At 33.6% G+C, this 14,031-nt stretch overlaps 1 protein-coding gene across 1 annotated transcript in view; it reads left to right on the top strand.

Moving 5' to 3' along the window:
* GTF2A1 (general transcription factor IIA subunit 1) overlaps positions 1–13,343 on the top strand; it is a 39,714-nt gene extending 26,371 nt beyond the window's left edge. Inside the window, exons 8-9 of the mRNA XM_043472701.1 lie at positions 1,324–1,413; positions 8,459–13,343. Coding sequence (XP_043328636.1) covers positions 1,324–1,413; positions 8,459–8,566 — 198 coding nt within the window. The 3' untranslated portion in view covers positions 8,567–13,343. The remainder of the gene's footprint in view (positions 1–1,323; positions 1,414–8,458) is intronic.
* The last annotated feature ends 688 nt before the right edge of the window (positions 13,344–14,031 follow it).

Below are 14,031 nucleotides of genomic sequence, written 5' to 3'. Positions count from 1 at the left end.
AAAATAGCAGTTTTTCTTGCCTAGTTGGCTAAGTTCTATTAATATTGGTTAGAAATGGTGATAGTGGTGATAATTGCACATACTAAGTGCAAATTGTACACTTTAGAATGGTTAAAAATGGTGAAATTTACCTCAGTAATTTTTCTTTTTACATTTACATTGGTGATAACTATTTTGAATTACAGAATATATATACATGTACACGTGTGTGAGTAGGTACAGGCCTAGAGACTTAAAATCTTTCTTTTTATCTTAAATTGGAGTATAGTTGCTTTACAATGTTGTGTTTCTCCTATACAACAAAATGAATCAGCTATGTATATACACATATCACCTCTCTTTTTGGATTTCCTTCCCATTTAGGTTACCACAGATCATTGAGTCCTGTGCTATATAGTAGGTTGTCATTAGCCATCTGTATTATACAGAATAGTGTATATATGCAAATCCCAATCTGTCCTGCCCCTGCCTTCCCCTTTAGATCCGTATGCTTGTTCTCTTTGTCTGTGTCTCTGTTTCTGCTTTGCAGGTAAGTTCATCTGTACCATTCTTCTAGATTTCATAGTTCATATACAGTATTTGTTTTGATTATTTTTCTTTCTATTTTTATTTTGCCCTAGCTTCTCTTCTTCATTAATTAGAAATTAGAGTTGTATGTTTTATTTTCTGTCACAACTGAGGTTGAGGTTAACTTGATTGGTCGTTTTATGCTCTAGCTAGATCTTGGCATTTTAATTCTGTTCGTTATTGGGATCAAGATCCCCCCCTTCTTTTAAAATGTGGTTGCCTTAGTTATGCTTTAAGCCTCCACCAGTAGACGTACTAATTTGTATTCATAGTCCTAGTCTTTAAAGACTGGCTAGGCTGCCAGCTTTTTTCATGTCCTTGTTTTCCTCTTCCAGCTTCACCGGTGTGTTCTTTTTTACGCAGCTGCTTCTGGTGGTACACGATACCATTATCTCATTAAATCTTCATATTTTCCTAGATCCATTTCTAGACAAATAGCTACTGGAAAGAGTTATCTTCTTGTGCTGTTCTGAAAGAATATAAAGGAAGTAAAGTAAAACATCTTTTCAGTCATATAAATTATATAGCTTAACTATTGTAATTACTATATTTAATTTCTTGCTGGAATTTCAGTGACGTTGGCAGAATCTTAACACAGCCCATTAACAATATGTTCATGGTATATGTGGATCTGTCTGGCCCTTGGTTCTCAAAGAACTTCAAGGTCACTGTGTTTCTTTTCAGTGAATATTAGAAGGACCTTTTTTTAGTAATACATGAAATATAAATAAATGAACTCTCCTTTTTCATTTTAAGGAACCCCTCAATAGTGAAGATGATGTGAGTGATGAGGAAGGACAGGAACTCTTTGATACAGAAAATGTTGTTGTGTGCCAGTATGATAAGGTAAGAATTTAATTAGTTCTTTACTGTCTGAGCCACCAGGGAAGCCAGTCATCAAGTTACTAATGTTTTTGCTATTGTAATTTCTTCCTTAAACCATCCTGTCTGCCGTGTTCAAGCATTTGGTTAGCTGATTGGTGCCTCTTAGAAATTTTAGTATAAACTGTGTGAATGAAAGCAGTGTTATACTTTAGTAGATTATTTTAATGGGGTGAGAAATTAATTTGTATAGCTTTATAGTTGAAAAATAAGTTATGAATGAAATCACAAAAAATATGTTGTTTTTAATTTAGACTGTATCTCCCAACTTGTTAACAAAGTAAAGCCACTTTATGGTTGTCTTTTAACATGAATATTAACTCAGTGGGATAACCCTGTTTTCCCTCTGATCTCAACTATCTCAAAACTTAAAAGGCTTTAATTGAACCTTTCTATAACTATTTGAACGAGGGTAATAAACAAGACTGGTAACTAACAAAAGATAAGTTTTTACTGAAAATTATTTTAAATTATTTAACTTTGCTGTGTGTAGTCCATGGGGTCACAGAGTCATACACAATGTGGGGACTGAACAACAACAAAATTTAGGTAGCAATAAAAATATTTTAAACTAGGTTCTATGAAAATTAACTATTGACTCCTTGATTTCTTAATTCTTAAAAGGGATGTTACTTCTCAAGTATTTTTGTTATAGTTTTGGCATTGTTGAGATTTTTTTGTTTATTGAAACATTTAATTCAGAATAAAATTTGTTTTCTGGCTATAGCCATTAAATTTATAATAAATCCACAAATTTTACTTCATTTTTATAATTTAATTTCAGCAGAGATCTTTACCAAGTGTTGAAACTATGACAGACATAGTTGGCTAAACATGTATTTATTAAGTGCCTAATTGTGTCAAGTACTGGAAGTGAAAGTGAAAGTTGCTCAGTTGTGTCCGACTCTTTGCGACCCCATGGACTGTCCATGGAATTTTCCAGGCCAAAATGCTGGAGAGGGTAGCCTTTCCTTTCTCCAGGGTATCTTCCCAACCCAGGGATCGATCTATAGACATATGATGTAAAATTTGTGCTCTTTTTGCCCTCTTTTACAAATGGTGAAAGTCTTAAATTTGCATTGCTTTTATAGAAATGAATATTATAAATAGCCATGTTTATTGCAAACAAATCTGTAGGAAAATTGTTAAAAAAAAATGATGCTTATCATTTCCTAATGTAAAGGTAAAATTAAGCCAGTTAAATACCAGTGAAATTATAGAGAATTAGGATAGTGAGATCATTTGATTCAGAGTATCGGGGCATCCACTTTTGTACCTTATGACTGCTAAGTTAAGCACTCTAATACCCTATACCAAGCACATGATAATACAAGTAATTTCTTGTTACATGCATATGGAGGAAGAGTATTGAAGTTGAAACAACAGGAGATACCAGTAAATGTTTATCGTCAGGAAGACTCAAGGAAACCTGATCAAATTATCCAGAATGCAATATGGATAGCAGGATGTCAGATACATAAGAAAGGACCTTTACTTTAGCTCGACTGAGGAATATGCTTCTAAGTATTTTCATATTATAAGAGACTAGTATTCTCCTTTGTACACTTGATATTTTTAATGTTAAAATTGGTGTGTTTTGCTCATGGAGACAGTATTTTAATGTTTTAAAGTAAGAAATTTAAAAGTAACTTAAGTAGTGTGTTGTATGGTAAACAGTTTTAAAGTTTACAGAGATCTAATTTTTATAATCAAATGAGTTTTGGAAATTGGAGGGTTGATTCTTGATGTTTTAGCCAACAGTGAAAGAATGGTGGTGTTCTAAAATGGGCTTGGGTGTAGTTTGAGGCAACTTGAACTTTAGGAGTTTATTTTTGAAGCCTAAATTTCAACAGTGAGTCAGTTTTAGCAGCAGTCCTACAAAGAATTGATTGTGTTGCCAGTCAGATGAGAGCTTTAAATCTAATAATGAGGCAGAGTTCTCACATAGTATGGATAGGTAAGGACTGATGGCATCAGGTGTTGAGGCATCGGCCTTGTTTGTAGATAGTGTTACTTAATATTTTTGTCATGAGGAAAGTTCAGAGGCCTTTTTCCTTGCACTCAGGATACTCCTTTATGCAGGACTTAATATAAGGCCAGTAAATGAATTGTTTTTCAAGTTATATTTTGTGATTTTATTCAAGTAAAAATATTTACTACTTACTACTCAATATGACTTCAGTACTTAGTGTATGGAATATTACTTGATGCATATGATACTTTGTACATTTGCTTTCTGCAAGTTGTAAAAACTGCAGTTTCTTTACTTGTCTGTGGAATTCTTTTTTCATGGCTGCTCATTGCTTGCTTATTTATTTAATTCCACATCTTTCAGCTTATCGTTACTTGTTTCGTACTAGGAATAAATTTATCTATCCATTTTTAGGATAATTAATATTTCCTCTATAGGAAGTCAAAGAGAAAAGGAGACAGAGATCTTTTTATTCAAAAAATACTTAATAGTGTCTGTGATGTTCCAGGGCACTCACTGTTCTAGGAGCTTGAGATAAGCCAGTGAAAAAAACAAAACAGTCCCTGCCATTTGGAAGCTTACTCGAGTTGAGGGAGACAAAGGCTAAAACATAACAAAATGATAAATTACAGTTACCTCAGTACAACACTGGGGCTAATTGCATGTAACTTAGAGGCAGCACTCTGTATCCGTGGTTCGTCTATATATGTATAGTCATCCAACCACAGTCCATTTAATTCTATAGTATTTACTATTGAAAAATACCTGTGTATAAGTTGATCTGTGCATTTCCAAACCCATATTGTTAAAGGTTCAACTGTAATATGCTATTTTAGAAGTTGATAATTAGTGTGGGTAATTATAGAGTGGGAAAGGAAACAGGATCAAAGTCTTGATGAAAGTTAGCTTTGTCATTATTTGGTGGCATAACCTGCCTACTTTGTGTGAGAAGCAGCAAGGAGGCCAGTGTAGCTGGGCTTGGGGGAGCAGTGTAGCAGTAAGTCAGGTAAGAGGGGGCAGGCGGTGTGGTGTAGGACTTTGTGAGGACATGGGCTCTCTCTCTGAGTGAACTGAGAAGCTCTTGGAAGGTTTCAAATATACAAAAGTGGTATCATTTACATTTTAATCTTTAAAAAAATTGCTTTGTTGAGAACAGGGTGTAGAAGAAACAAAGGTTGAAGTGAGATTAATAGAGGGACATCATAGTAACCTACATGAGTGAAAATGGTGATTAAGGCTAGGATGATAGCATTGAAAGTGATGAGAAGCAGCTGGATCTTGGATGTTTCGAAGGAGGAGTCAACAGGGTTTCCTGACTCTTGTGTATGTGGTAGAAAATAAGAAAGAGAATCAAGAAGGACTCCAGGGTTTTTTTTTTTTTTTTGATGAGGAACTAGTCAGAAGAATGAAGATACCATCAACTGAGATGGGAAAAGCTGCAGATGGAGCAAATTTAGGAGAGGAGAGTGGCTGGTTTGGGACATTAGTTTTCTATCTGTTAGATGTTCAAATCATCCATCCTAAGGTATTAAGTGTAATAATCTAAATAGTGTAATTAGACCAGAGCTATAAGACCACTTGGGCTTCTCTGGTGGCTCAGTGGTAGAGAATCCACCTGCCAGTGCAGGAGACACAAGAGAACTGGGTTTGATCCCTGGGTCAGGAAGATCCCCTGGAAAAGGAAATGGCAACCCACTCCAGTACTCTTGCCTGGAAAATCCCATGAACAAAGGAACCTGACAGGCTTCAGTCTAGAGGAAGTCACAAGAGTCAGCCACGACTTGGTGACTAAACAACAACAAAATAAGACCACTTAATGTAAGAGGCCCTGTTCTGAATTCTGTTTCACTTTATTGTACTCTATTTTGCTTTAATAAATGAGAAAAGATTGATATATGGTAAATTTATATATAGCTTAAGTTAGTGGTCTTAAGGAAGGGCATGAGAGTGGTTTTCAAATATATGAAGTATTCATTGTTTTTTAGATTAACTTCCAAAAGGCAGAACTAGGATCAATAAGTAGAAGTGTGGGGTAAGCAGGTTTTAGTAAGGGGTAAAGTATGAAAGACTTGCAAGGGGGCTGTCCCAAGAAGGGATAACTCAATTTGCAGTTCTTCACCTTCCACTTTTAACCACACTCAAGCAGACACTAAACAGTGATTTGCTAAGAATATGCATGGAGACTGTTTGCATGGGGATGTTAGACCATGGAGTTTTAGCAGTGGGATAAGAAGATGCCTGTACATAGTGAGAATTTCTGCATCATTATGGAAAACAGCCTGATAAATAGCGTCTTGGACTGGAGCAAAAGATCATCTTTGTCACTTAATTATGATATGTCATTGATCATCTCATTGAACTTCTCCAGGCTGTAATTTTCTCCTTTGAAAATGAAAGCCTGAAATGGGAGTGATGCTTATAATTGAAGGGAAGGGAGAGAGTGAAGACCTGGAAATCAGTTACAGAGTATTTTAATAAGTCGTATGACAAGAGGCTATTGATGTAACTAGAAGATTATTAGTGGCCTTTTAGAAAACAGTTGCCAGGTGTCCTGAATACAAGTAAAGTAGAATTAGAGATAAAATAATAATTAGAGAAATAATAATATTAGTATGAATTCTAATACTGGGGGGCCACAGTATTTAAAAAGTCAGCAATATGTAAGTTGTTAGTGTATATGAGGAACAAGAGAGTAGTTGTAAACATGATACCAATAATGAGAAAAAATGTCCTGGTGGTCAGTAGATAGGGAGAATGAAGAAAAGCCTATGGTTAATTAAATTGTATAGACATAAAAGGAGTTACAGAGAAAAGGCAAAAAATAAAAAGTGTTCTAGAAGCATCAGGGAGAACAAAAGGTATTCCTGTTTTAAATATTTTCCTGTAAAAAAATTGTATAGGAAATGACATGTATATGCAGACCTGGTAGAGATTAAAATAATTTGCAGAGAAACATTATTGACTACTTTAATGAACCCAAATACTAAGAGCTATAAAATAAATATTATTAATTATAGATTTTTGAAAAATTCACCTAGTTAATTGATTTTCTTTTGAGAGATACAGAGATTGTGTCAAACTATTAAAATACAATTTGACCACAGTTGTATGAAAATAGAAATCAGATGGAGATTAAATATGCTACTGACCTTGAAAATACCTTGAGACAAATGAAAATGGAAATACACCATACTAAACATGTAGAATGCAGCAAAAGCAGTTCTAGGAAGGAAGTACATAGAAATGCCTACATCAAGAAATAAGGGAAAACCTCAAATAAACAATCTAACTTTACACCTAAAGGAACAGGAAGAAGCCCAAAGTTAATGGAAAGCAGGAAATAACAAAGATCAAAGAGGGAATAAATAGAGACTAAAAAGATAATAGAAATAAAGATCAATTAAACTAACAGCTGATTATTTGAAGAGGGAAACAAATTTGAGAACCCTTTAGTGAGACTCAGAAAAGAGAGGATTCAAATAAAATCAAATGAAAGAGATGTTAACAACTGATAATAGAAATACAAAGGATCATATGAGACCACTGTGAACAATTATACTTCAACAAATTGGACCATATAGAAGAAGTGGATAAATTCCTAGAAACATAAAACCTTCCAAGACTGAATCATGAAGAAATTAAAAATCTGAACATACTGATTACTAGTAAGGAGATTGAGTCAATAATCAAAAACTTCCCAATAAACAAAAGTCTAGGGCCAGATGGTTTCACTGGTACATTCTACCAAACATTTAAGAAGAATTAATACCAATCCTTCTCAAACGCTTTGAAAAAATAGAAGAGGACGAAACATTTTAAAACTCATTTTACAAGACCAGTGTTACCTTGATACCAAAACCAGACTGGGGTGCCACAAGAAAAGGCACCCCTATCAGATACATAGGCTGGTATCAGATGATAGGCTGGTATCATCCTGATGAACATAGATGCCGAAGTGCTCAACAAAGTATTAGCAAACTGAATTCAGCAATTATTTAAAAAGATCATATACCATGATCAAGTGGGATTTATTCCAGGGATGCAAGGAGGGCTCACCGTCTGCAAATCAGTGTGATATACCATGTTGACAACCCGAAGGACAAAAATCATTGGATGGTCTCAGTAGATGCCGAAAAAGCAATTGACAAAATGTAACATAAAAATCTCAACAAAATTGTTGTGGAGGTAATGTACCTCAACTTAATAAAGGTCATATATGACAAACCCATAGGTAATATACTCTGAAAAGCTCAGAGCTTTTAAGATTAGAAATGAGACAGGCATGTTCACTCTTAACATTTTTATTCAGCATGGTATGGAAAGTCCTAGTCAGAGCTGTTAGGCAAGAAAAGGAAATAAAACACAAACAAATGAAGAAAGGAAGGAGTAAAATTCACTATTTGCAGGTAATTTTGTATTACAAAGAAAATGCTAAATACTCCACCAACGAACTGTCAGAGCTATAAATGAATTCAGTACAATTGCAGGATACAGAAATCTATTGGGTTTCTATGCACTAATAATGAACGATCAGAAAGAGAAAATAAGAAAACAATCCCATTAACAACTGCAGCAGAAAGAAAATCTAAACAAAAAACCCTGAATTTATAGATACAGAGAACAGATTGCCAGAGACAGGGTTTGGAGGTTAGGTACAATGGGCGAAGGTGGTCAGACACAAACTTCAAGTTATAAATATTTGCGGATATAATGTACAGCATGATGACTAATGTTGATGACACTGTGTATTTGAAAGTTAACAAAGAGCTTAAATGTTCTCATCACAGGAAAAAAAATTGTAACTATGCATGGTGATGGATGTTAGCAGGCTTACTGTGGAGATCATTTTGTAGTATACACAGAGATCCAGTCATTACTTTGTACATCTGAAACACTCTCTGTTACTTGTCAATTATATCTCAAAAAGAAAACAGTTTGCAGTTGCAGTAATATACATGTTTGGTGTGTGAATGGGTTTTCTTGTTGTTTGTTTCCTCTTTTTATTTTATCTCATGCATTTTTTACTTATTTATTTAGATACACAGAAGTAAAAACAAATGGAAATTTCATCTCAAGGATGGCATTATGAATCTTAATGGAAGAGATTATATATTTTCCAAAGCCATTGGGGATGCAGAATGGTGAAAAGAGTTGGTTCTTTTTCTTTTATAAATAAAACAAAAGAAACTTAAAAAAAAAAAATTTAAAGTGGACAGTTTGAAACTTGGGACATATACCAACCAAAACTTAACTTCTGCATGTCAGAAAAGTGCAGTAGAAGCAGAGCTACTGGAACAAAGAGACCTTGACAACACAGACACTACTTCTAACTGGCAAGCCATGGAACTGTAGCACCTGGGGTTGTTGGGGTGGGGAGGGTGGGGATTTGTGTAAGAAAACCAGAATTGTCGATTTTAAATACAGGTACCTGCCACTGGTAATTAGCATGTAAAGCTTTGTTTATATTCCTTCCTCCAACTTGAGTTCAGCCAGAAGATACTTGTTGGAATGAACTGAAGAAACTTCCCTTTTGATAGATTGAACTGAAACTGCTTATTGTACGTGGTTATATTTGGTAAAAATTGCGTGTTGAGCTTTTTACAAAAGGGTAAGAATTATGGTGTTGAATTTTAATTCACTTGTATAAGGAAACAGTTTAGAACTCTTAAAGGTCTTAAATATTTTTACTTGCTGTTCTCCCTCAGTAATATATACCTCTTCCTTCCCTGCTTGATGAAACATCTATTTACAAGTTAAAGGAAGTGTATAATCAGTAGTTACAGTTTGGAGACAAAATTTACCTAGGAGTGGATGTTTATTTTAATTAGATTTTCAGACTCATTATAAATATAAAGACTTGGGTCTTGTCTGAGTTGAGCAGAATTAAAATGACAACTTCAGTTTCCTAACAGAATTGTATTTGTTTCTTTTAGTCCCACACCTTAAAAAGAAACCCCAAGTGGCTCCTCAGGAATGCAGTTTTCTAGCACAAAGGTACCATCTAGCTGGAATTATATACATATGAATAGATAGATTATTTTCCTGTTGGGCTGAAGTGTATGTTTATGTATGTGTTTAGTCTTTAAGCTAAACAAACATTTAGATAACATTCTGTGCATTGATTGATGCATTGGGCAGGTGGTGAGGACCTGGATTTTTATCAAACAATTTAGTAATTTTAAAAGTTTCTTGTGTTTACTAGTAAAGAATTTTAAAACTCTTACTCTAATTGAACACATTTTTTAAAATGCAACTTTGTAATTTGAGGGAGAAATTTTGGGGTTAGAGGAGGGTGGGCCACTTAGTACACACTTACCTCTCTTTCGTGCAGTGGCCCTTCCAGGCCACTGATAATACAGTGGGCTCCAGTTTGCACATCGGGAAGACAGCATAGAAATTTGACTTGTATATTAAAAACAGTAGAAATGTAATATGTATGTGAAGAATGCATAGCTCTGTTTTCTGTAAGGGGCTCTAAAGAACAATGTGGCAGTGCTGTATGTTCAGTGTGAACGAGTTGCTTGGGAGAACTGCAGGAACATGTGTCCTCACCTTTGTTCTTAACACCTAATTCTTTTCATGGTTTATTTTGACAAAATTCACATGTGTTTAACTTGTATATTGATTTTTTTAAGTCTTCCACTTTTGTCTTCCTTTTATTTGCCTTTGTGTTTCCAGAACTAACAGAGAAACACTTTAAAGTACATTGCAGAGAAAAACTGTGAGCTGTTTTATATTTTCTTTTTTTTAGCACAAATCTTTAAACTTCTTTAAAAGGCTAATTTTTTTTTATTTTATTTTATTTTGCCTACTTCCCACCTGAAATACCACCTTGGTCCCTTTAACTTATGTTCTGAACTTTGATATAAATGGTGGTTTCTAGCATGCTAGTAGTTAGATTTATTTCGATGCCATATCTGGTGATACGGTTTTAATTTTTACTATATTAATTTAGTTTTTTTGAGGTTTATTTGTTTACCCCAGTATGCTCAAAGCACACGCAGGTTTTTTGTTTTGCTTTGTTTTTGTTGAGCCTGGGAGGAGAGGGGAAGGGAGTAAAATCACAGAAGTCCTGTTCATTTGTCCTTCAGTATAGTTGCTAGTAGGTTTATATTTACCTAGTGAAGAAGTCAATGACCTGAACTACCTATAAAAGTTTAGCATTGCTGCAGTGTTGATTGAAACCCTCTGGCTATCTAGTAGTTCTTATGCTACTGAACCTTGGATTACTATATGATACTCAGCTTATATTTTGGACTGTCTATGTAGACAAAAACATTGCATTCATTATAGAATTGTACACTAGCCTGTTTTTATAACATTGAAACATCAACAACCACTGCTTTCAGCGTGACTTAGTAGGGTTGTTTTGAAGCAGGAAATAACCATTTATATTTGCACCTGTCTATATTGCATATCAATTATGACATACTTGGCAAGCGCTTTTCTTTTACCTGTGAAAATTCTGAAAACTGGTCCAAACAACACTGTATACCAAATTGTGCTCTTATATATAACACTGCATTGTGTTCCTTTTTAGTCAAATAGCATGTTTTAGTTTTATTATAGTGGCTTGCTATAAGAATGCCACTTGCTTATCTTTTATTGTACTTGAATTCTTAATCATGCTTTTAACATTTTATTTAACATCATTTCATTAGGTTCCATTAAAAATGTCATTCCTTTGAAAATGCAAGGATTCCCACTTTCAAAATTTTGAAGTAAAGATAACATTTATTCAAAGAAGGAAAATAGTTCAGACTTGGTATTATGAAATAAGTGAAGGTTTCAGAAAAGGATTTGTTTAGATTTGCACAGATGATGATGGCACCTTGTATTAAAAAACAATCAACAGTGCTAAGGAAAATTTACACAAAAGTACTAGGTTTAAGTGTGGAAATGTGTGCCTTTCAGTGTATGTTCTCTTTTTTTTTTGGTGGTCATTTGGATAATCAGACCATTTGAATGGCTGAGAGCACATTTAAATTCTGTGGAGCGCCACATTTGGCTGAAACAACTGTAATGTGCAATTAGTTTCTAGACTAAAATGTCTGTTATATGAGGGGGATCTTTATATTGGGCTTTTATATTTTTTTAAATGTTCACATTTCTTTCTATTAATTAAATGCCATCATAGCACCACATTTATATTGCCTCTTAAAATCAAAGCCACCTTGATGATGTTCTTCTTGGCATGCATCAAGATTTGAGCAGTGTGTATAGTGATTAAAATGTATTCTTGAAGAGCATAGTCTAATAGACTCTGGTTTAGACTGCAAGAACATAAAAGTATAATAGCTTTTGTATAAAGATTTTCTTTTGCTATATGAAAATCAAGGATTTGGTTTGCTTTTTTTCTGGCTTTTATGAAGGAATAAAAAGTGTTATCTCCTTCTAAGAGTAATTTTTGATTATCTTATAGCAATAATGTCACCATTCTTTTCAGAAATAAATACACCTTGTATAGGAAATCAGACATAATTTTCTTGGGAGCTCCCTTTATATCTTAGCTTTTTCTTCCTCTTAAGAAAATTCCTATATTTTCAGATTATTTCATCTTGAACTTTTTTGAGCTTTTGTGCAATGTAATATTTTATTGATCCATCTTTCTACATTTTCATTTTATTTCATACGTCTATCTCCCACCTATCTGTCTGAATCAGCTGTTTCAGGTTTTTAATTCATTGGTTAAAAAATAGTTGCTTTATATATTTCCTCATGGGTTTATGTTAAATAGTTTTGCATTTTAATCTATTATGCTATGGAAATTATTCTGAAGTTTGTATTCCCTTTTTAAGCCTGCCTTAGTCTAGTTTTTGGTCATTTTTTATGGTTTAAGGAAGAACACACAGAACTTGGTATTTTTATTTTGAGGAACAAGAAAAATTGTTTTTTCTTTTAAGAGAAGAACTACACTGAGTTATTAACTACTATTTCAAGTTTCCTTAAATCATCTGGTATGCTTCAGGGCTACAATTTGGGGGGAGGGGCTAATTCTTTTTGCTGTTCTGAGCTACTATTGTCAACTGCTGTTGTACATACTGTTATGTGTAAGGGCGTAAATATATTTATTATGTTTGTAAAATTCATTCTGTACAATTGCAGATCAAGGTTGCTCTTCTGTGATATATGGGATATTATGTTTTAAAGACCATCTTGGAATACAATTAGAGAACTTAGTATTTTGATGTACTAAGACCTATTTTAAGTTTAATATTTTACCTTTGCAAAAACTTTAATTAAAGATGTTATTTAAAAAAAGTAATGCTGCTTGCTTTGCTTACTAGTTTATAAAATTGTTATATAGATAACTGAATAAAACTATACAGTTGAGAAAGGAAAACGCTTTAGATTGTTAATAAGTTCCATTATCAAAAAGAGGTATCATTAAAGTCTATACCTTTAATTGGGGTGGGATGTCAGTCTGAATATTAAACTGTGTTATAAATTCTTAGTACCTTTTAAAAAGAATAGTTGTAATTTCTAGGTACACAGGAATTTAAATTGGGCTAAAGTCACACCAACAAAGTGTAGCTAAAAATTGATATAAGTAACGTATTAAGTGAGTAGTTCTACTCCAAAGAATAGATTACTTAAGATAAAATTATTTGAGAACATACTTGTTTTTTAATTTCACTGTTTAGCTATATATTTTTCTTTTAGTTCAGAGTTTGTAAATAGTTGCATAAAAGGAGAATCAGATCATTAAGGCCTGTACTACATGTTAAATATATTTTGTGTTATTTTAGAAAGTATTAAATAATTAGCAGGTATTTTTATTTATAGTTATTTCAAATGAATCATTAAGAAGAACCTTGCTTTTTTGTAATTTTTTTTATCCTGTTACTACTTTATCTAGGAAACTTGCAAATTTTAACCATTAAAACAATCATAATAAAGATACTTTATTTGTTGCAGCAAATCTTGTTATTTTTGCAGTTTAATTCAGGCTCCTACATTGATGATCGTAACGTTTTTGGCCTCAGTTTCCCCATATATAAAATGCAGCAGTATGGTTTTGAGAATTAAGTGAGATAATATACGTAAAGATCCTAAAGTGGTGCATTTTGTACCATAGTAAGCACTCATATATCACAGTTATTAACTTCATAATATCTGTGGAGCTGAAAAATATTTTTAAATGGTCAAGAAAAGCAAAAGAGAATATGGTCTGAATTGAGAAGCAGTAAAAGATTTGGATATAGCAAAACAAATTAAGCCTGGGAGGTTTGAGGTAATGGAGCCGTGCGTCTGTCTGTAGCAGAAACGGCCTGAGAGGAGAAGGGTGAACGATGGGTGTGGGGAAGAATGAAACACACCAGGAAGTCTAAGCTTTTCTTGCCCTTCTTGAGTTATATGTCTAAAATAGATTGGATTTTCCCAAAGCTAAAACTGTAGTAATGTTATAACATTTAAAAAATTATGTAATTTTCCTAAATAGCAGTGGCTTCTGCTCATTTCATTTACGGAAAAAAATAATGAAAGACATTGAAAGTATGATTACATCACTCTGACATGAACCTCTCTCCCAGTGCTTGTTGGCAATCCTGTTTATGGAGGCAAATAGCCTTTGTGTCATTGCTCCTACTTCCCAGCCAAAGAGGAAGATG

Source organism: Cervus canadensis, chromosome 6 (assembly GCF_019320065.1).
Source record: "Cervus canadensis isolate Bull #8, Minnesota chromosome 6, ASM1932006v1, whole genome shotgun sequence".
Lineage (NCBI taxonomy): Eukaryota > Metazoa > Chordata > Mammalia > Artiodactyla > Cervidae > Cervus > Cervus canadensis.
This window is presented reverse-complemented; position numbering and strand designations above follow the sequence as displayed.